The sequence below is a fragment of the Drosophila guanche genome, unplaced genomic scaffold, assembly GCF_900245975.1.
Source record: "Drosophila guanche unplaced genomic scaffold, DGUA_6, whole genome shotgun sequence".
NCBI lineage: Eukaryota > Metazoa > Arthropoda > Insecta > Diptera > Drosophilidae > Drosophila > Drosophila guanche.
In genome coordinates, this window is record NW_022995745.1 from 241,611 (window position 1) to 263,453 (window position 21,843).

A 21,843-nucleotide genomic window follows, 5' to 3' on the forward strand; every position below is an offset into this window, starting at 1 on the left:
TTCGTGAGGGTCACACGGTATATTTCATTAATAGATCAGCGGTCACACTGACTGCATCCCCAGCTTGCGTAAAATAACATAATTTTGTTAAAACGCGCACCTTGCCGCAGATGCATAGCAAAACCAGCAAAGCTAAATAAACTGTAAGTCGTGAAGTGCCTTGTCGTCGTAACAATAAGATAGGGGTTTTTTTTACAATAGTGATTAGAATAGCCGGCATTGCGGAACAGCATCAAAGCATACAAACGCTAGAAGAACTTCGGTGTTTCGATTCTAAGTGCAGCAGCAAGCTGGCTCTGGGCGACTGGAAATCAAACTTAACCGTTTTTGGTGTGTTTGCCGCGTAAAGTTATTGGAAAATAGTGTGTGTTTGTTTGGTGTGTGATAAAACTAAAGAACGTTCAAAAAAAGTGAAGATTTGTGCATTTAGTGAGTGAGAGAGAGAACGAGAGAACTAAACACAGTTCACAGTTAGGCCTGGCACATGGGTAACTGTGTTTTCCTCTCTTTATGGCCTGCACTATTACCCTAGCTGTACCACTACATTGTGTGCGAGCGGGCAAGCATGCATGGCGGGTCGCAGTTGTCGCAGCCGCCGCCGTTACCACGCTCTCTCTCTCTCTCTATCTATCTGTTTGCCTGTAACCTCCACGCTCTCTTGCGTGAGTGTTAGTGCCGCCGAGTGCGTTTGTACATGACATGCACAATAGGAAAAGCAACAAAAAGTAGTAGTATTACTAGCAATTGCTGCAAATTGTTAGTTTCAATATTTAGCCAAAGCATTTGCATTTAGACCTTGCGTGTGTCAAAGTTAGTGTGTGTTCTTCCCACCCTCACTGTGTGTGTGTGTGTAATTGATGTCCTTGACATAATTTGCTATTGGTCATGCATTTTTGGGGGCGCAAAGCCATCGATTATTTGTTTCTCACCACCACACAAACACACACCACACACCCTCTTCCTCTCGCGATCTGGACTCTCTCAGCTCCTGCTGTGCCATATACGAATAATGGTAAGGCAGTCCCGCACTGCTTGCTCTTTTTGTGTCAAAAATACTATAAAAGGAGGCCGCTACTTGTGTACTGCCTTTCCTTAAAATCAGTTATAACTTGACTCCTGCCTTGCTTTCCATCTCTCTCGCTCTCTCTCTCTCTCTTTGGGTTAGGGATGACGGCCACCGCCATGCACTGCCCTGCTGTTGTCTGTGGCCCTCTTTCTTATCACACTCTGCACATGGCAATGCCTTTGCTGCTGCTGCTGATAAGGTGTAAAAAGAACAAGAACCAACCGCATAACGGATATGGAGGTATACCGCATTCCCACCGCCTTTTGTACGATATTTATAGTCGGCTTCTGGCTCCCACAGAGCTCCACTTTTGAAGAATTATATCTCTACCCGCTCTACCCTCACTCTTGTCGACTTGTGTATTGACCTTCTGTATTTGTACATGCACACACACAAACTTGCATACATGCATACATACATATGGATGCATGTGTGTGTCATAAACAACAGCAGCAGCAGCCACAGCAGCTCTCGATTATTGATGAATCTTTTCCAAGTCGCGGACTAAAAATAGTACAAACATGAGGAGAGTGCCGTTGCTTTGGTATCGTTTGATTATGGCTGCAAGAAAGAGAGACCCAAGGTTCATTGTCCTTGATCGATGGAGAAAGAAAACATTTGTCTAGTACTAGAGAGCCAGAGAGTGCAAAGAGAGTGTCGTTATGTGTGTGTGTGTGTGTGTGTGCGTGTCGCATTGAACCCTAAATGAGGAGAGTGCAGAGTGCGTGCTGGTGAGAGTAGTGGTAACGTGGCGTAAGCAAGAGCAGTCCCATGCGGGTAGGTGATTTTTTTTAGTTTGATGACTTTTGACACTCGATCAACTCCCAAGAGAGCTTGCTAACGGTATCTACTAATCATGAAATTTCACACGCTTGCCCCTAGCCTTTTCAAGTTAAAGCTCAGCCCTTCCAGCGAAGCGGCGGCGGCACCCAATTTCTTATCAGTGGGGGTCCCGTGGGTGCGACATGTTCGTGCATGCTTGCAGACTTGAGTCACAAAATGTGTACCCGGCTTTATCAGTTGTGTGTCTTCTGGGTGAGACTGGTGCTGCGTACCTGCCACGGCGTAGGGTGGGTTCCCGGTGGTTGTGGTTGTACCTGCGAATCAATAACCTTATCTGCCCCTTTTCGACGGGAAACGAAAACTCAAACTCAAGAAATTGCTGTAATTGAAACCCCGGCTTAGTCATTTGTTCCCTGCTTCAAGTAGACTGTGTCTAGATTTTCAAATCAGTATTAGATAGTTGCTCACCCGAAACAGTCACGTCATACGTCTACCCTCCAAATAGTCATATATATTTTCTATGAACCAACAACGACCATAGGGAAGCCGAAGAACGAAGAAAACTGTATAAAATAATCAACTACAAAGTGAAGTAGAGAAAAACAGGAGAAAGAGTGAAAAACCCCAATGCGGAAGTTTTTAAGCTGAGTAAGTTTCACCCAAACAGAAAGCAACCCACCACCCCCCGCCCTGTGTCGGCGATCCCATGCCGCAAACAAGCAACACTTAACGCCCATAAATTAATTAGGTCTAGACACGCCAAATGCCAGATAGATGCAGCCCATAGTGGCCGCGTGCCATTGACCACCATCACATGGAATGGGAATGGGAATGGGAGGGGATTGGCTTCGTGATATGATGGGGCGGATCTAATTAGCGGGCCGAAAAAAGGGTCGAAAGCCTCTTCTTTCGTATGCATAACGCACTACAGAGGAGATCCATCCAACAATACATGACAGCCAACAGAAGAACTCTCCACTGTGTTCGATAGATTTTTGGTTGGGGGTTTCTGGCTTTGGGCTGTGTCGTGTTGTGTTGTGTTGTGTCCGTGATTGATACGCCCCCATGATGTGAACACAAAATACAAGAAAATACAAGAAAATAGAAAGGCAATTGCTTTTGCCTGACTGGATTATCCATGCCTAAAAAAGAATCGCGGCTGGCAAGCAGACAGACCACAAGACGTTGATTAATGGCCCACAACAGGCCCAAACTGTCGTCGAGCCAAACACCAACAAAAATAAATTACAATTTTATTCAAATTCGAAAGCTACAAAAGAACTATTCAAATTAATTATCTTTTGTTCTCTCTTGCAGCTTCCTTCCATCTTTACATATATTTTGTATCATTAATTCGTGGATCTCAAGCCAGAAATTTATTTTGTTACCAATCGATCCTGCTATCTGGAGAATTGCTTTTGTTGCTTTTCTGCGTTACGTTTTTGGTTGTTTGCACACAAAAATAAAGAAACCCCTACCACCACCCCCCACCGAACACAAGACGACACGTGGAGGAGATCCTACAGAGATCTGAGGCGTTAAGATGTTTAGTCCGGAATATGAGAAGCGCATCCTGAAGCACTGCAGTCCGGTGGCGCGTAATCTATTTGATAATTTGGAATCGTCTACAACACCCACGTCGCTGGATCGTTTCATACCATGCAGGTGAGTGGAGGGAAAATGTTAATTGTGGGTAATTAGAAGGATTGCCAGAGAGCCAGGAAATCATCTGTGAAGAGACAGCTCAATGAACTCTTTCAGTCTTTGAGCCCGTTATTCGTTCTGCTACGTCATCTTTTCCTTTTCCGCTTTCAAATTGTATGCTGAAAAACGCGAGAGCACAAAAAAAAGCCTCTATTCACCGAAAGGTTTGATACCCTGACCTGACCGATCGTTGCCACATCCAATGGTTATAAAATACCTTCGGACGAATCAAAGGGTATTCCAATGAAAAGAGAAAAGAAGAGAGAAAAAAACACTGCTGGCGGAAGGGCGGTTGGGTGAGGTGCTCCACCGTATATGGCTTATGAATTTCCCGCCTGGCTGCGCCTCGTTGGGGCCATAACGGTGTTTCTATGTCCGCCCATAAAAAGCAACAGCAAAAACAAAACTTCAGCTCTCGCTCTCTCGCTTTCTCTTACACTGCCTAATGAGTTCCGCGCAGAGAGCATGGCAAAAGAGGAGAGATGAGAAGAGAAGCGAAGCGGAGCGGAGAGAGCACAACGAGTGCAGAGATCATTCTCGTTCTAACAATAACAAAAATTCAAAATTATTCAACTTCATGGGAAAAACAAGGAAAACTGAACTTTGGCTTCTTGCTGGAACAACGAGAGATGACGAATGGTAGAGAGAGAGAGAGAGACACAGAGAGCGACACAGAAGTTGCAAGAGAGTTCACTGGAAGCGAAACGCATGTCGTAAAGTTGTTTTTTGTTTATTCTTGAAAAAGGTAATTAGTGTTTCTTCACCTTTCATCTGGCTTCAGCATAAAAGCCATACTTTGCGTGCACATCCTTTAGCACGTGCATACAATTAAGGTTCAAGAGTTTAGCTCTTTGGAAGCGTCTTTGATCTTTGATCAGTTTTTACCACTGTACATGAGACATATTTTCTCCTAATGTCAAAGATCTCTCTTACTGCTAGAAAGTCTCCTCAGTATACGAAAAATGTGCCTAAAAATATTGAATCTTCATTCAAGGGCTCTCGCGCCACACAACCTTTTTCGATTGAAATGAAATTGTCATTCGACCCTGCCATCCGGGACGTACCTTCCACCTCATCACCTCCCACAGTCACCTCTCCCCACTGTGAGTGCTGCTCATCCGCTCATCCGTTCATGAAATTTGATTTATTTGAGGTGGAAGTGAACACTTGAAATGCGTTTGTCAGATAATCAAAAAACGGACGGACCGACGCTCATTGCATTCGTAAACAGTTTTTCAACACGAAGAGGAGTGCAATGCAATCCGTGGGGTGGGGCTGTGACTGGTGTTGGAACTTTGGGGGACAATGGGTTAGAATTCTCTCACACTTGGCCAACAAATTTCATGGCAAATTATGAACGCTATTTGTTGTTGCGAAAGTTTCTGGTTTTGGTGTTTTTGTGCGAATTTTGCACAATTTGACCGTCAATAATTTTTGTTTGCACGTTGCACACGTTTTTTATGTTTTTATGGGCTACAAAAAATAATAACAATTCGCTTCCAGAGCGGAGTGGAATTTGAACGCGTTTGCATAAAGTTATTTACTGCTGTCTGTCTGGCTTGGAGGGGAATGAAATGATTTCGCAGCAAAGTGAACCGAAGGTTTCCACGGGTAGGGGATTCCACTGTGATATTACATATGCAACAGCCCCTTCCAGATCAAATAAGTTGTAAATAATACATACATAGTGTACAAATAGTTCATAAATATTTCTGTCTAAAGTTGCTTGCACTTTTAGCCGTAGCACTGTCTAGCCTTAGACGCTCCTCGTATTATCCAATTAATTAATTTTTCCAATTAAAATTTTTAATTTATTTCGCTTGTTCTTTTTGTTTTTGCCATTTCTTTTTCTCCACTCGTGTGCACAGGGCCAACAACAATTGGCAGACAAACTTTGCGTCGATCAACAAGTCAAATGATAACTCACCACAGACGAGCAAGAAGCAGCGGGACTGTGGGGAGACGGCACGCGATAGTCTGGCGTATTCGTGCCTCTTGAAGAACGAGCTCCTGGGCACGGCCATAGATGATGTGAAGACCGCCGGCGAGGAGCGCAACGAGAATGCCTACACACCAGCTGCAAAGCGAAGTCTCTTCAAATATCAATCCCCCACAAAGCAGGTGAGTCGTCCCCCAGCCCCAGCCCCAGCACCAGCCCCATTCCCATTTCCCATGATGCCCATTGAACTCATGAACCAAAAACTTGAACCCCGAAGTCTGTTGTGTCGCTTGATTGGCGGTGACGATCGCAGAATGCATTTAATTGAATTTGCAGTCGGTGCTAATTGGGCTGACCGATGGCCCGGTGTCCGGTGTCGTCTTTCTGCTCTAATTTTTCCCAGACTCCAAAAGTTGAATGAACCGAAAGCAGAGCTTGTCGCTTGTCGCTTGTCGCTTCTCTGTGGAAATTCTATCTCTCTGCCTTGCCGCGTCTCACGTTTCTTAAGCTTATCTCAGTTTTTCTCTATTACTCGCAGATAACTCCGGCTTAAGCCTTGCCTATGCCTTCTTTCGGTGGCTTTCCTCGTGGCACTTTTAGTTTGATTTTCTCTTATGGGAAAGTTGCCTTTTCCTCAAACTACAAGTGTGGGACCAGCAGGTCTGCGTCTCTCTGTCGCTCATTTCGTTTCTATTGATCATGGAATGGTTTCCCCCCCATATCTATGGGGATACACTTAAGACCGGTAACCGGTTTGTGGCTGAAAATTGTTTTGACCAGAGTCTGAACCAAAACTGAAACCTCGAGGTGAACACACTTTGATTTCAATGTGCGTGATGCTGCTCGGCACACAGATAAATCGTTCTATCTATCTATTTCTGATGTGTATTTGTGTGTATATTGCCACAGCCGTTTCCATTGTTCCCAGTCGGTTGCCCATCTATGGACTGATTGTTCAAGTGTTTCGAGGGTCCACGAAAAAAACTGTTGCCACTTGTCTTGTGGATTCGGGTTCATCATCATCATCAACATCATTCGTTATTATTTTGACGGAAAGCCTGACATATTTGCCCGCTTAACAGATTTCTGTTCCTTCAATTGCCGTTGCTGACCATTTGCTTTGGCTTAGGTCTCTCCCTCTTCCGCTCCTGCCACCGCCCTGTGACTTTTGCTTTGACTAATTTTTGACAGTTGACACGTTGCCGGATGACAGCAGAAGCAGAAGCAGCCGCCACCAAAAAGCAAAGAAAAAGAACAACAAATGGAAAACAAATAAGTGAAAAATTAAATGAAAGACAAAAGCGTGGAGCAAACACGTTAAAAACTCGGAAATACTCTCTCAATAAATGCCTTAAGTCTGAAATAGTTTAGAAGAAAAAGTAAAGATTACAAGTCACGCATCATGCAGCAGCGTTCATCGGTCAGTTCATTATGTTAGACTTTGGAGAGGGTATAACTCAAGTAGAAGTATAAACTGCACACCGAATCGAATGGAACCGGACCGTAGCGAAGATGGCATTCCATTATCATCATCCATCCACCAGCATCAACTTCAACTACTACTTCAGTGGTCTAAAACGACACTTGAGTCAATAGCTGTGAAGAGATCTGTGTGTACTCGTTTAACCCGAATGGCTGCCAAATGGAATGAACGAAGAAGGAGCGAGGCACATAGGGAGGTTTCCATTGCTTTGGTTTCTATTTTTTGTGGTCAAATGTTTGGCAACTGTCGAACGATTCCGATGGTTTTTGGGCCACAATCACTCACTCCACTCCACTCCACTCCATTCAGGCATTGAAATCTTTGGCCATTCATCTACATCACGCCCACACAATTAACACGAATATATCCATCTAACTGCGGGGGCCACACCCCAATATATGTACACTCAGCCCCAAGTTGCGGGTGCCTTCCTGCCTCTCATAAGAGTCATAACAAATAATATGTAATTCAATTATGTGCGGTCGCAATGTTATTGTCATAAATAATGGTCGGTTGTCTGTCTGCCTGCCGTTTGGGGGCACACAGCCAGCACCACAATTTCTCTGCCACACGTAGGTAACCCCTCAACAGTAGTTGGCCACGAGAAATAAATGGTCTCAACACTTTTTTGGACATTTGCTATTGTTTTGATTGGACCTGCTGGGGTTGATGGGGATTGGCAATGTCTCTCTCCATCAGGAATTTTGCAATATTTATATTCTGGGAGCATTTTGTGGGCGTGTTCTAAGCTGGAATACATTCATTATCGGTATCTTATTGAATATGATAGATGGCCTCTGATCTATCATATTAAATTATGATATCAATGCGATAATGAATGTTCTCATTGCTACCAAAGATTTATTGGTCACGCGATTGGGGTCTCTATGTTTGCTGAGAATTCCTCAATTTATTTTTGTATAATCTTCACTCACGGTTCTGCACGAGCCAACAAACATTGTTAGGCTTAACTAAAAAATAAAAACCATCCGCAGCCCTCTTGCCCGATTATTTCGTGCACCTGTTCCATTCGCCCCAACCTTTTTTTTTATGTGTCGTGTCCGACCATTTCGAATAGCCATTAAGAGAATTATAGAAAAACCACTCTCCGCATGGGCCAAAAAAAATCTGTTCGTTTTTTATTGTTTGTTGAATTTGTTTTTGTTTTTTTATTATAATTATTAATTTATGCAGCAGACATTTGCATTAACATCGCATTAACGATGACTATTTTCGTGGTGGCTTGCTTGTTGCTGCTCCCGCTGCTGGTGGCTCTATCTCTGGCGGTGCTGGGCCAGTGATTAAGTTGGTCCGAGATCGCGACAGGTTCACATTACCATTAACATAGCCAACGATATCTCCCTCCCCTCCCTCCTTCACTCACCTTTCTGTCTGTCTGTCTGTCTGTCGGTGGATTCACGCTCTTTTATTCACATTGGTGGCGGGTCCCTCTTTTTTTTTGTACTGTTCTCGGATCTTCGCTGGTTGGTTGTTTATTTGTTTAATTTATAAGCCTGTGCTCCAAGCGCCGCCCACAGGCCCCACAGACAACACACAACAAGAAAGAGAGAGAAAGGCTTACAGATTTTATGGTGACGCAGCATTTGATACCCTCGACGGATCTTCTGGCTAAGAGTTTTAACATGCAAATTCCCCTAAGCGAAAGGCCTTAGTTAATTATTTGATTGCTAATGTAACTGTGGTAACAAATGCGAATGCAAACCTATTTTTGGTACATTTTGTGCAACGAAATCAAACGATCCTACTGCCAGTCGACAAATCACAGAGAGGGGTATAGTCGAACCGAAAAAAAAGAGGGGCAGCACCGTACCGTGTTAGAGGAAATAACACAAAAAAATAACCTGCCGGCCGGCAAGCTCAGCAATTTGAATTGTTTTGTTTGAGCGAATGAATGAGATCTGTGCTTGAGTGCTGCACTGTAAAGTACAGTAACCAACGCTGTTAGCTATCAGAGAGAGAGAGAGAGAGACAGAGGTGGTAACATTGTTGTGCAGTAAATTAAGAGAACAAATACCCCAAGAGAGAAGCGCGAAAAAATAGAAAATTAACTTGTGAGGGCCAGAGGGCATAGTATCTATTGGTAAACATTTATAAATCAAATTATAAATATGTAGTGTAGCGTAGTGTGTGAGAGTGTGTGGAGTGGAGCCCAAAAAATTGTATTTGTTCTTGTAAATGTTTTGCAAGAGATTTTAATCAGGTACAAGCTTTTTGATTTCCTTTTGCCATTTGTCAGAGAGTCTGCTACTACCACAGCAATGTCTGTATATACACATAACCCTTACCCGTACGCCTGTACTTAAGCTTTACGCGTTTTAACAATTGAATTTCTAATAGGCTTACCAACAGTCCCAGCCCAGTCCAGCCGCGGCCAGTCCAGTTCAGACCCCGCCGTCTGCTCTCTGTTTTCGGTGGCATCGAAAAACATTTAAATTTAATGGCAGTTGCTTGTACGCTTTATGGCAAAAGGAGAGAGAGAGAGAGAAGGAGGAGCACGCAGCTATTTTAACTGCTTTCCAGTGTGTAACATTCCCCAGAAAAATGGAATGGAATGGAATGGAATGGAAGCACAAAGGCCGAAAAGAGTGCCATTAAAAGTCTATGTACATATGTATTTAAATGCCCTTTTAGAACTCGTGTGTAACCTGGGGTTTTGTATGTAATTTCGCAGAATTTCTGAAGCCATAAAGTTTCATTTGTTCGATCATAAAACGAAAAATCTGTGAAGTATATCAGGCATGATTCACTTACTCGCACTTCATTGGAATGAACTTTGGTAATGCAACATCTAGGCTGTATTGAATTATGTATTTCCCCGAGCTGTGCGGTTTCTTCCACTGCCACAACTAATTGATTAATTTATTTAATAAATGGTAGAGCATTCCTTTGTTTTTTGTGTGTATTTTTGTGGTTTTTTTTAAGTGTAAAGTGAGACCATTACAGGCCATGTCTGGCCAAAAAATGTAATTAAGTTTCTGTTTGTCTCATCTGTGGTTGTCTCTGCCCCCAGCTGAATGTTAATTGAATTAAAATTTAATTTGTTAAACGAATTAAGAGCCTTGGCTGGCATGACGTCCACTTGGATTGGATAGATGGCATGTGGCATGTGGCATGTGGCATGAGGGAGCTGACCACCTCTTCAACCAAAGAGGTCAAAGCTCCCTTGAGTTTTTGCCTTATCTTTTGGGGGGTGGGAGCAAGGGTACTTGTGTTTGTCGGGATGTTTGCTCTCTTTTATCGGTGAACGAAATCGTGAAACGTGTGGAACCTGACCAAACCCACATTGACTAATGCCTCCAAAATGATTCAGATTCAGATTACAATGATGGATGGATGGAGGGAATGGAATGGAATGGAATGGAATGGAATGGCAGTGAAGATGATGTAAGCGATTAGTTAGAGGGTTAGTTCCATAGAAAAGGGGAACAAAATGTAACTAGTTTTCAGCTGGCGTGTGGGCTGCATGTGGAGACTATCTCAAAGATGAATCCAACCAAACGAAGAAACTGTATATGAAGATGTTAAGTAACAAAAAAACTATTGAAAATAATTGTTGTGGTTTCAATGCTAAGTGAGCTCTGTCTCAAGAAGTAGTCTAGGATAACTTTCACTCAAAAATACTCATAGACTGCACCCCATGCAGTTGCTCCGCAAAATTTGCACATCCAAACTTCCACTCAGCAATCACTCATGAGCTGCAGAGCTGCAATTATATTCAATAGCCATTGCATAGCTGTTCTTCTTGCTCCCTACTTCCACTCCACTGATCACAGCACCAAGAGTTCCAAGCATTGCTCTAACTGCTAACTTACCTTCATGCACTTCTCCCACTCGCACTCCCACTCAAGAGCACAAGTTCCAGCAGCTTTCAGTGTTCTCCACTGTCTACGCGCTACATACATACATACATACTGGACGCAGTTTGCACTTTATTTACAGTTAGCCCACAAATGCAATAACAGCAGAAAGCTCCTTTTTCATCTTCCGTCTTCTCTTTTTTCACTCGATTGCATTCGCTAAACACGAACAATTTCGCTTTAGAGTGCGTGTTGTCTAGCCCCCCTCCGCACTTTCCGCTAGCTCTCATGCATTTAAAATCCGAAAATTGCGTAAATGGTCGCGCGTCTTTTGTTGCTGTTTGGGGGAAAAAAGGGCACTAGCACGCATGGGACTAGGCCTACACATACGCATACGCTTAACACACATTCTGCTCGCATTTTCAATGCAAACACACAACAAATAAATTAAATGAAATTGTAAAGAGTGCTCCCCGAAGTGCCTAGCCCCAGCCCCAGCCGCAGTGTGGAAGGGCACGGAATGGGAATGCGTGCCAAATGTAAATTGAAATGCCAGTTAGTAATAGTTTCCGTTGCTTGTGGAATCTGTGAGGCGCAGCATAGGCCAGGGGGCAGTCGCGCAGGGGCAGTCGCGGTCGAGGCTTTTAGCACCGAGGCGTTAATTGTCGCTCCAAGTACGCTCGAGGCAAACAAAACCAAGCGACTACCTTCTTTTTTTTTTGTTACCATTTGCTTTGGCAATTTATCGGGCGACTGCCACCGGAACGACAATACGTTGATGAAAGACAGACCACCGCTAAAGAAAACACTTACCAACACTGACACGCGCTCTCTATCTCTCTTTCTCTTGCAGGATTACAATGGCGAATGCCCGTACTCATTGTCGCCGGTGAGCGCCAAGAGCCAGAAGCTACTGCGTTCGCCCCGGAAGGCCACACGCAAGATCTCTCGCATTCCATTCAAGGTGCTGGATGCACCGGAGCTGCAGGATGATTTCTATTTAAATCTGGTCGATTGGTCCTCGCAGAATGTTCTCGCTGTTGGCCTGGGCAGCTGTGTCTATCTATGGAGTGCCTGCACCAGTCAGGTGAGTCCTCAAATCAAACCTGTCCATGACATCCCCCCATTAATGGTTTATATTTTTGTTGTTCCTTCGCTAGGTTACTCGCCTGTGCGATCTCAGTCCGGATTCGAATACAGTCACATCGGTGTCGTGGAACGAGCGCGGCAACACAGTGGCCGTGGGCACCCATCATGGCTATGTGACCGTTTGGGATGTGGCCGCCAATAAGCAGATCAACAAGCTCAATGGCCATTCGGCTCGTGTGGGCGCATTGGCCTGGAACAGTGACATCCTGTCGAGCGGTTCGCGCGATCGTTGGATCATTCAGCGCGACACACGTACACCACAGCTGCAGTCCGAGCGTCGTCTGGCCGGGCATCGCCAGGAGGTGTGCGGCCTCAAGTGGTCGCCCGACAATCAGTACCTTGCCAGCGGCGGCAACGACAATCGTCTGTATGTGTGGAACCAGCACTCTGTGAGCCCCGTGCAATCGTATACGGAGCATATGGCCGCTGTGAAGGCGATTGCCTGGTCCCCGCATCATCACGGACTGCTGGCCAGCGGCGGCGGGACGGCCGATCGTTGCATTCGCTTCTGGAACACGCTGACCGGCCAGCCCATGCAGTGCGTGGACACTGGGTCGCAGGTGTGCAATCTGGCCTGGTCCAAGCACTCCTCGGAGCTGGTCTCCACGCACGGCTACTCCCAGAACCAAATACTGGTGTGGAAATATCCCTCGCTGACGCAGGTGGCCAAACTGACCGGCCACTCGTACCGTGTGCTCTATCTGGCGCTCAGTCCCGATGGCGAGGCCATTGTCACGGGCGCCGGCGATGAGACTCTGCGCTTCTGGAATGTCTTCAGCAAGGCGCGCAGCCAGAAGGAGAACAAGTCTGTCCTTAATTTGTTTGCCAACATCAGATAGATCACACTTGTGTGGAGAGCTTGTTGGAGGTATGTGTGGAAACCACACCACACTGCCACGAAGACTGAGAGAGGCGCCAAAGGCAACAGAAACCAAGCAAACATCTAACCAATCCACTCCAATCAGATCAATCAATCAATCAAAAGCAAGATAGCAACCAAGCTGACGCAGAATCGAAGTCAAATGTTTTGAATGTTAACATTATTGAAAAGTGTTCATTTAGTTACGGATTTCGATTAAACGAGCAAGAGAGACTCCAACTCTCAATCGTTCATTTGTCCATTTGCTAGTCAAATTCGTATTTTCAAAACCAGCAATGGGAACAGCAACAATAACAATAACAAGAGAACCAACACCAATCAGTAGCTTATAGTCCTTTAGTTTAAGATTATCTGTATAGAAATGTCTAACACTTAGCAACATTTATAAGAAGCTGGAGACGGCGATCCATGATGGGAGCGGAACCATCCCAAGGCAAAACAAGAACTGAATCTGAACCAAGTCTAAGCCTACAATTTTTGATTTGTTATTCGTAAGCAAAAAAGAACAGAAACCTACAGAATTTCACATTTTTTGGTTTGTTGATTTTCCTATTATTTTTTTTATTTTTTTTCTTTACTTGGCATAATACTATTTTTAAGACAATGGATACAACTACAAGTACATAGATAGTATGTATATATTATTTTTATTTTTTTTTGCATACCATTTAAGACCTAACCGTAATAGCATACCATTGCCGTATGGGTTTGCGTTTTGCTAGTACATCCTCACAACAAAAGAAAACGAAACACACACACAACAATCACACACACACATGTTTACACATTGAATAAATTTGTACAATTTGAAAATGTGAACCCAAATACAACACAACAACAAAAAACGCCTTTAATTTCTGTACAATTTTCCAGTTACAACTTTTTATGGTGTACTCAATAAATGCATACAATTTCTATATGTGCCCTTCCCTCAAGAACTCTACAATTTGTGGTCTTATTCCATGGCTATTTTCAAGCAGAGAAAGGGGACAATATGAGAGGGGGAGCCATCATTTTGTGTTAATGTTGAAACTTTTCTACCTTTGCGGATCGCTCACCGTCTGAGGAGATCGAGGAGAATGAGAACCAACTAAAACGAAAATAATCTTCAAAATACGCGCGCCAACCGGTTATCGCAACGGTTAAGCTTTAGCGGTGACTCGAACCATTAGTGACAGAAGCGCTGCACGCGCTCAAGCTTCCGCCTGACCTTGAAATTTATATCGAGTTTAAGCTTTGCCAGACTTCGGCTTGAGTGGAAGCTTTCGATTGGCTTTGCACTTCTCTTCTTTGGTTTTTGGGCCGCTTTCGGACGCTGCGCTTCATCTTCGATTTTGCACTTGTGCCTGTGGGCGTGCAAGTCCATGGGCGTGGCCCAAGGGCAGCCACAACAGAAGAGTGACAGAAAGAGAGAGAGAGAGAGGGACAGAGAGGTGGCAGTTTGGAGGATGCGAAAGAATATTTGGATATTTTTGCACATCCTTTAGCTACGCCCATGGCATGTCCCAGCACTGCAGCAGCTTCCGTCGCCTAGTCCGATGTCAGTCCGTCTGCCCGCCTGCTGCTGTCCGACGTTGCCGTTGCCGTAGCCGTTGCCGTTGCTGCTGCGGCGGATGTTGTTTTTGTAAATTTGTTTCTTAGCCGCCGCCGCTGCCGTCGTCGTCGTCGGCGGCTGCTTTTCAATTTGTATTTTTCTCTTTTTCTCTTATTTTATTATCTTTTTTTTTTGGCCAAGTCCAAGTTTAACATGGCCCGACGCGCCAGAATCAAGTTCAGTTGCGTCGCAAACGCGTCGCGGAAATGTTTTGCTCCGAGCATCGTCGTCACCTCTAACGCGTCCTCCTCCGTCCCGTTGACCCTTGCTGTCCTGTAGCAGTTCTCTCCAGCTAAAAATAGGGGAACCAAATCAAATTCAATAAGCGAAGCAAAAACCTCTCAAAACCAAAGAACCCGTTTGATTACCGTTTCTCTTCTTTTTTTTTTAATCGAACCCAGGTAAATAGAATCGGTTGAAACGGTTCCCAAAGGATATTCGTATTCATTTTGTTTTATTTGTTTGTGTGCTTTTGCTTCCTGTTGTGGTTTTTTGTTCCTGTGTTGTGAAGTGTCCTTCTTGTTTAGTGTCCCTGCTGCTGGTGGCGGTGGCGGTGGCGGTGGCGGTGGCGGCTATGGTGGTGCCTTTTGAAGGTCATTTACGCACGAAGGCCATGGCGGGGGTGTGCCTGGAGAGAGAGTGAGAGAGAGACTTTGAGGGTGGCCTGTCTGTTAAGGGGCCAAATGTCAAAAGGTGAAGGCAACCAGTTGGCCTTGTGATTAAAGCATTCGGGATGCCAGTGTGAAAAGAGTGCGGAAAAGCGTAAATTGTGGCAAAAAAAAAAAACAGTTGAAGAGAACAAACATGAAAATACTGTAGAGAGCGAGGAGAGCAAGAGAGTCTCTCTGTTTCTGAAGGATAAAGATTGTAAGGACTCAATGACTGAACGAAATCAATTGAAAACTAATACAATGTGCGGGAACTTTAGATGAGGAATCTCTTTTTTTTCTTAAATAAAATAAATTTGTAGGGATATTTATGAAGTGATGAATAAACTTGATCGAATAGAAAGAAATATAAAAGTTCTTTCTTACACCTTTCTTCTTCGTAATTCTAAAACCCAATGAGTTTATATAATATGAAACGGATCCACCACAATTATTCTTAACGATGGAAATGTATAGAGAGCTTTATGGCAAAATATACCCAATATTTATTTCTTGCAAAAGAATAGACAAGAGTTATGCATAAGCAATTGATTGTAAGTGATTGAATCAGCTTGATCGATCTGATCGAAAGTGTTTTTACATAACTAATTGAATGTGATTGATCCAGTTGATAGAATATTATTATCTGCGCATCTATAGATGGGTGTTATGACAGCAAGCCGCACCCCAAATCCCAACAGAACCTCTGGCATTTGCATGGCAAACACTTCTCCATATTCGAGTCGCGCCATTGTGGACACTAGACTCTAGCCTGTGCGATTTGGCCAAATATTTGTGTGTGTGTCCCCCCTGTACCCATAGGCGCTTTTTCGCACATTCATCTTTGAGAAGACATTACCTCGACAAGCTGCGAAATTTGCTCAGTGATTAGCACACACATTGGTAGAATGGAATGATGACCTTAAAGGGTGGGCTGGGCTGAGCTGGGCTGATGGAGAAGGTCATTTACCCTCGTGTACGGACAGTGTCTTGGTTCTAGGTCTTCTTCGACAGCTCGTTGGCCAATTGCGAATGTAAACAACTTTGTTCTTGGCTGACTTCCGATTGTATGTAGTTTCTCCTGCCATACCACATGCCACATGCCACATACCACCCCCATCCATCCACTGCTTAGGCCGTGTGAGATTGGATTTCCTCTATTGCAAGGCAATTAGCGCCTGGTGGTCGCTTTTAGTTTCAGCTTCAGTTTCCGATCGAGACTGTGCATATCTTTTGTCTCTGTTGGCCTGGTACGACCTTCGGCAGTGGCGTTCAATGACCGGCCACTGTCCATCCAGCCGATCCGATCCGATCCGAATCGTCTGATCCACCCAACGCTTGATGGATGGGGTTTGTTTTCGTTCCCGGTACAAAGCGAGTTGTTTGTTTGTGTGTCTGTGTGTCTATTGATATGCCATAAATCGATCCACTTTATGATCCCGACCTAAATACAGATCCTAGAAAGTAGTTGCCTGCTGCTGTTTTGCTGCTGCTGCTGATCTTCAACTTGACCCCAATATCGGCTAGCGGACAAGGACAGGTTCCTTTGGGGCCAGGTCAGAGTCGAGCACGTCGGAAGGTTGTGGGCAATTACAGAGATTGCTATCTGTATGGGACTGGCTGGTGGTAGCGTCCAGCGTCCAGCAATTACCACGTACCGCAGCAGACAGTACACACACACACCGCTCGCCTTGTGCTCTTGCAGGGGAGGGCATTGGGGATTCGGGGGTATTACAAGTTTTGATTGTTGTTACCTGGTAAAGCTCCACTCAGAATCAGTTGGCGGCCTGCAACAATAACCACAAAAACAACAGCGTGACATTCAAAATGCAAACAGAAACCGAAACCGAAACCAGTTTCGGATGCGTCAAGAGTGAAGGGCTCCCAATGCTGAAGACAGTGCCTGTACAGGAGATACTTAAACACACACTCGCACACACACACACACACACACACACACAGACAGAGGGAGATGCATTGATTGATGATGCATGGATCAGAGACACGCCTCTACCCCCTGAGGAACATAGCTCAGCTTAGGGTTAGGTCTAGAAGCCCCAGCAGTGGGAGCCAAAGTTCATTCATTTTGCTGGCGGGCATAAACCAAGGTACAGGCACATTCCCCGAGGTTTAATGGCCCCCAAAAAAACTACGATGTAGATCTGGCCACACATATCAGGTGTTTGAGTCTGATCTGATGTTGATCTCTTTGTGCTGAGTGACAGTTTTGGGGGGCGCCAATAAAACAATAATTATAGTTTCTGAGCATACACAAAAGATCTATAAACGGCTCAAGTGCTTCACTAGCAGGAGGAGGGGTGGTGGTGCAGACAGGCAGAGGGCTTCGGTACCCAGCGGTCATTGTACTTGAAGCGCACACAAAAACACAGAAGCGTACACACATGCAAAACCAAAGATCTCATTTCGCTCTGAGCTTTTGTTGCATACCCTTTCAGTTATTTTATTGAGATGTCTCTCAGGAAGTAAAGAAAACATGGGGAATTCTAGACTGCATAGAAAACGTTCCTTTTGTTCTTCTTAGCTACCAAAAAGTGATACAAATCGCAACATTTCATCACATGTTGAAGTCAAGTGTTCTGAAAGGGTATCAAACGTTTCGCTTTTGCTAGCCTGCCTTTTCTGATTTCGTTTTCTTTCACACTCTTTGCCGCAGTGTGTCATGGGGGGAGCAGCCGCGATGGTGGCAGAGATGGAGACAGGGGGCCCCCATGGCTTATAATGCCATGAAATTAAAAAGCAAAAGCAAAAGCATTGACATTGAAAATTATGCGAACGGTAATGGTGACGGCGCCAGCAAACGGCGACGCAGTTGGAGATCGCTCAGAAGATAAGCCAATGCCGTAGAAGAAGGAGAAGAGAAGCAAATGCAGAGGACAGCAAAAGAGATGCCGCACTCTTCGGTGATTGCAAATTGATTAGGTCAACTGTTAATTCGTTCCGTTAACTTGTAGAACCGATTGGCAATCAACATTTAATTATAGATTATATATACATATCGAGTACATTGTCACTTGTCAGGGCGATTATTAATGCGAAATTTGGATTGATCTTTTTGCATTGTTTCTTTTGAACCATTGAGAGCGGTGGTGGGGTGAGTGACAGCCAAGTTCTCTCGCAAGGCTCTCCGCTCTGCCTGCCTGCTGCGGTTCTACTTGCACTCACAATTCACTCAAGCTCGCTCTTAATTTGTTATTACTGTTATTCTTGACAAAAGAGATTCGTTCAAAAAGGATGGTAAAAGACAATAAGGGCAAACATATGTAAATTGAACATGAGTGAAAACCTGACGAAAAAAAAAACGCTCAGGGAGAATTCATGCAATAACGCTCTTTCTCTCGTTCTTGCTCCACTTGCACTTACAGCTCACTTAAACAATGGCTCGCTCGCGCGCACAAAGCACAACGCTTAATCCCACGCTCCCCCACATACAGGCATACATTTGTACATACATACAGATGTACAAACAACATACACCACTCACTCTCACTCTTATTCTCGCGGTCATTCTCAGGCGCGCACTGAGCAAACAACAAACAATTGGGCAAACAACATAAATTATACTTATAATAAGCGGCTACAAACTGTCATCATTAATTATTTTCTCACTTTACAACCCGAGCTGAACGTGATAGATAAAATAGTACACAGTTCCTTGGCCTGGCTATAAAGGTACCCAAATAGCATAGTAATGGTTGGGAAGGGTGTCATGGAGTAGAATCCAACTCTTATGGTAAACCGATCCCCGGTTCGCGGCCCGCGTCGTCTTTTTGACTAATTAACAAGAGATGGACAGACCTAGCCGGTTCTGGCCTTCACCTTTTCGAGTTGGCCAAAAGCAAAGAAGAGAAGCACAAGAATTGGTAACAAGCTGACGCCTCCACCTTCCACTGACCCACAAAAGCGGCGGCCAGTGGCAATACATAAATATTGCTATCCGTACTCAAGCGTCTTCCTTCCTGCCTGAGAGAGCGGGCTTTTGGGGTAGGTCGCTCGGTCGTCTGAGGTGTGTCCGGCCCTCTCGCTTCCCTCACCCACATGTCGCTCCACTGATCGGCTATTCGTTCTCCCACAACCTCCCCGCAACACACCGCGCATTATTACCGTTCATTATATTCCATCGTCTTTTGTAATACCCTGCCTGAGAGTATTATTATTTTGGGCGTGTGTTAGTTGCCAGTGTAAACATATAGCTAAAACCTTTGCTACAATTTGGAGAACATAACGTAAGTCAAACCTAACCATCGAAACAATTGGAGCACCAAAAATTCACGAATACAAAGAGGGGGCTCAACCTAGCCATAGAAATGATGAGAACAGCAAGGGTATCAAATGCTTCGGTTGCGGAATGCGGCCATTTCCTTCCCATCTTGTTTGCAAATTGTTTTCGTCGATTCCATGTTTTGTGGCGTTTTTTTTGTCTCATTTGTTTTAAGTTGCCTTTTGTTGTGATCGTTGCTTTACAGTGGTTCAACAGTTAGTGGGAAGGGTTCGTGGGCGCAGGGGTAACAAGCGATGCTCCATGCAAATGGAGCTGGCGACAGTGTGACGGTGCGACGTCGTGGGCCATGGACCGGTGCGGATTCTGTGAGCCGCCGGCGCGGCCAGAGGTCAGACCATATCTATGGGCCATAGAAATGCAAAAATCAAACAAAGTTGCGGGCGATCTTCATTCAACTGCTAATGATTGGCCCACATACCATTGTCGGTCCGGTCCAACAGCTCATCCAAGCACAAGCAGCTTTAACTGACTTTACCTCTCTGCCCGTTTTCGTTCCTCTCTCACAGCTGGCAGGACGATGAAGGAGGCTCTGCCGTTGGCGGTGCTGCTGCTGTGGCTAGGTGCGGCACTGCCGCCCAGCTCCGGATCGGCTGTGCTTATCTCGGACATGACCATGACTGTGATGGTGGAGCTCTCGTCCCGGCATCCCTTCTGCAAGATGCACAGAGATCGGTAAGTCAGCCAAATAATTATAGATCCTCCGTTTCCCATGATGTGATTCTTTTCCAGCGGCGACATTCAACGGATGCTGCTGCAGTCGGATCCACGTCGCATCCGGCAGGTGCCGCGCGAGTCGGTAATGGAGCTGGAGGAAGTGTGCCGGCATCAGGGCTCCTATGGCCATGAGTTCCGCGGCGGCTTGGGCTTCATCTATCCGGGTACAAAGTGGTGTGGCCCCGGGACAGCGGCCACCAGCTACGACGATCTGGGCGCCCATACGCGGGAGGATCGCTGTTGTCGGGAGCACGACATGTGTCCGGATGTCCTGAATGTAGGCGAGTGCAGGCGGGGATTGTGCAACCGGGGTACCTTCACCCGCTCCCACTGTGACTGCGACGCGAGATTCCGGCGCTGCCTGCAGGCGGCCAACACGGAGACGGCCAACACTTTGGGTGCGATCTTCTACAATGTGGTGCAGGTGACGTGCTTCCAGGAGCGCAGTCCCTGCTCGGCACACCAGAGGTTCGAGGATTTCTATTACCGCACGAATCAGTGCCCGGCCGAATACCGCCAGGCGGACCTCTACGTCCCGCCGCACGGGGACAATCTGATAGCAAAAATCTTGGCCCATCCAGTGCAGCAGGGTCGTGCCCTGGCACCGGCCCTGGCCCCGGCAAAGCTCACGGCCCGCCGCTTTGGCGTTCAGCTAGCCAGCGTCGGCCTGGCGGCAGTCAACATTATCCGTGAGGTGGTCCAGCGTCCGCGTCTCCTCTGGGAGAGCCTGCATGCGCCCGTCAGCCGTGAGCTGCCGCCAGGCGGCTACTTCTACGAGCGGCCAAGGTCAGGGCCAGGGCCAGGGCCAGGGTCGTCATATGGTAGCTACGGCAGCTACGGCTCCCGCTGGAGCTGATGCTTGGCAGCCGAGAGAGCTCAGAAGACTGTTCCCGTGTAGTATTAGTAGACATAAGTAGAGCCCAGTATATGCATGTGTAAATCGACTCCTTCCTTTCCCACTCCACTGCATCCATTCGATTAGTTAGTTAGTTCCACCTTCCCTTCCTTTAAATAAATTCGCTGAGAACTATTTTCCTTCCCCATTCTGTATGTATGTCTCTCTCTCTCCCGACGCTTGCCGCTTTTCACCACCCCCACAGGGCTGGCTACAACGAAACGGAGCAGGAGGCCATATGTGCCCAGTGGCAGTACCAGCCATCGGAGAAGTACGTGCCCAGCCAGCCGCGCACTTCATCCTAGACGAGCCGCGAGACGATGATGCAACTGATGATGCCGACCTGGACACGCGACTCATGGAAACGTTTACAAATCTACACAAATCAATTACAATTACAAATTACAAATTCCAACTTACAAATTACAAGTTTAGCCATAGATTTTCGCTCTTCTTAACCTGATCATGAACCTGAAGCCGACCTGAAGCCGAATCCTGAACCAAAGCCAATGCCAAAGTTCAAGTCAAAAGCATTAAAAACTAAATAGCAAAATCTATATATTTTCATACAACAAAAACAGATCTATATACATATAATATATATATATACAAACAGAAGACAAATATACATACATGCTAGATATACATACCAGATCTTTATGGCTGTTTCTTTTTGAGGCGCTATTTATGCCTTCAAGTGGGTGTAAAGTAATGAACGACCCATATTTGGGGAATATTTCAATGTACATTTAAAGTAAGTCAGAAATAAGTCATTGAAATTTCTCCAATTAGTATTTACGTGACTCTGTCACATTATTCAGCCTCTGGGCAGAAGACATTGCGGGGGCAGTCATTGTAGCTGGAGAATACT

The 21,843-nt window shown here is 45.4% G+C and overlaps 2 protein-coding genes across 5 annotated transcripts; both read left to right on the plus strand.

Annotated features, from left to right (window-relative positions):
- Positions 1 to 42: 42 nt before the first annotated feature.
- Positions 43 to 17,032, plus strand: LOC117580748 (fizzy-related protein homolog). 2 transcript variants are annotated; one of them, XM_034267436.1, is made up of 6 exons: positions 43 to 143; positions 3,167 to 3,514; positions 5,422 to 5,674; positions 11,647 to 11,880; positions 11,954 to 12,783; positions 16,994 to 17,032. In XM_034267436.1, exons 2-5 carry the CDS (start codon positions 3,393 to 3,395, stop codon positions 12,779 to 12,781), a joined length of 1,437 nt encoding a protein of 478 aa, XP_034123327.1. In that variant the 5' UTR covers positions 43 to 143; positions 3,167 to 3,392; the 3' UTR covers positions 12,782 to 12,783; positions 16,994 to 17,032. The 2 variants fall into 2 exon arrangements, with proteins under 2 accessions (XP_034123327.1, XP_034123326.1); XM_034267435.1 differs by lacking the exon at positions 16,994 to 17,032 and having other exon boundaries at positions 11,954 to 13,317.
- LOC117580749 (acidic phospholipase A2 PA4) lies at positions 14,541 to 21,524 on the plus strand. 3 transcript variants are annotated; one of them, XM_034267437.1, is made up of 3 exons: positions 14,541 to 14,817; positions 19,870 to 20,035; positions 20,093 to 21,107. In XM_034267437.1, exons 2-3 carry the CDS (start codon positions 19,881 to 19,883, stop codon positions 20,931 to 20,933), a joined length of 996 nt encoding a protein of 331 aa, XP_034123328.1. In that variant the 5' UTR covers positions 14,541 to 14,817; positions 19,870 to 19,880; the 3' UTR covers positions 20,934 to 21,107. The 3 variants fall into 3 exon arrangements, with proteins under 3 accessions (XP_034123328.1, XP_034123329.1, XP_034123330.1); XM_034267438.1 differs by lacking the exon at positions 14,541 to 14,817 and adding an exon at positions 18,575 to 18,753; XM_034267439.1 differs by lacking the exon at positions 14,541 to 14,817 and adding an exon at positions 21,178 to 21,524 and having other exon boundaries at positions 20,093 to 20,545.
- The last annotated feature ends 319 nt before the right edge of the window (positions 21,525 to 21,843 follow it).

Bases quoted from the DNA above. Each gene is read 5' to 3' on its own strand.
- LOC117580748 (XM_034267436.1), top strand. From the start codon at position 3,393: ATGTTTAGTCCGGAATATGAGAAGCGCATCCTGAAGCACTGCAGTCCG. The intron at 3,515-5,421 runs GTGAGTGGAGGG...TCGTGTGCACAG, and splicing joins GATCGTTTCATACCATGCAG to GGCCAACAACAATTGGCAGA. The intron at 11,881-11,953 runs GTGAGTCCTCAA...TTCCTTCGCTAG, and splicing joins GGAGTGCCTGCACCAGTCAG to GTTACTCGCCTGTGCGATCT.
- LOC117580749 (XM_034267437.1), top strand. From the start codon at position 19,881: ATGAAGGAGGCTCTGCCGTTGGCGGTGCTGCTGCTGTGGCTAGGTGCG. The intron at 20,036-20,092 runs GTAAGTCAGCCA...ATTCTTTTCCAG, and splicing joins TGCAAGATGCACAGAGATCG to CGGCGACATTCAACGGATGC.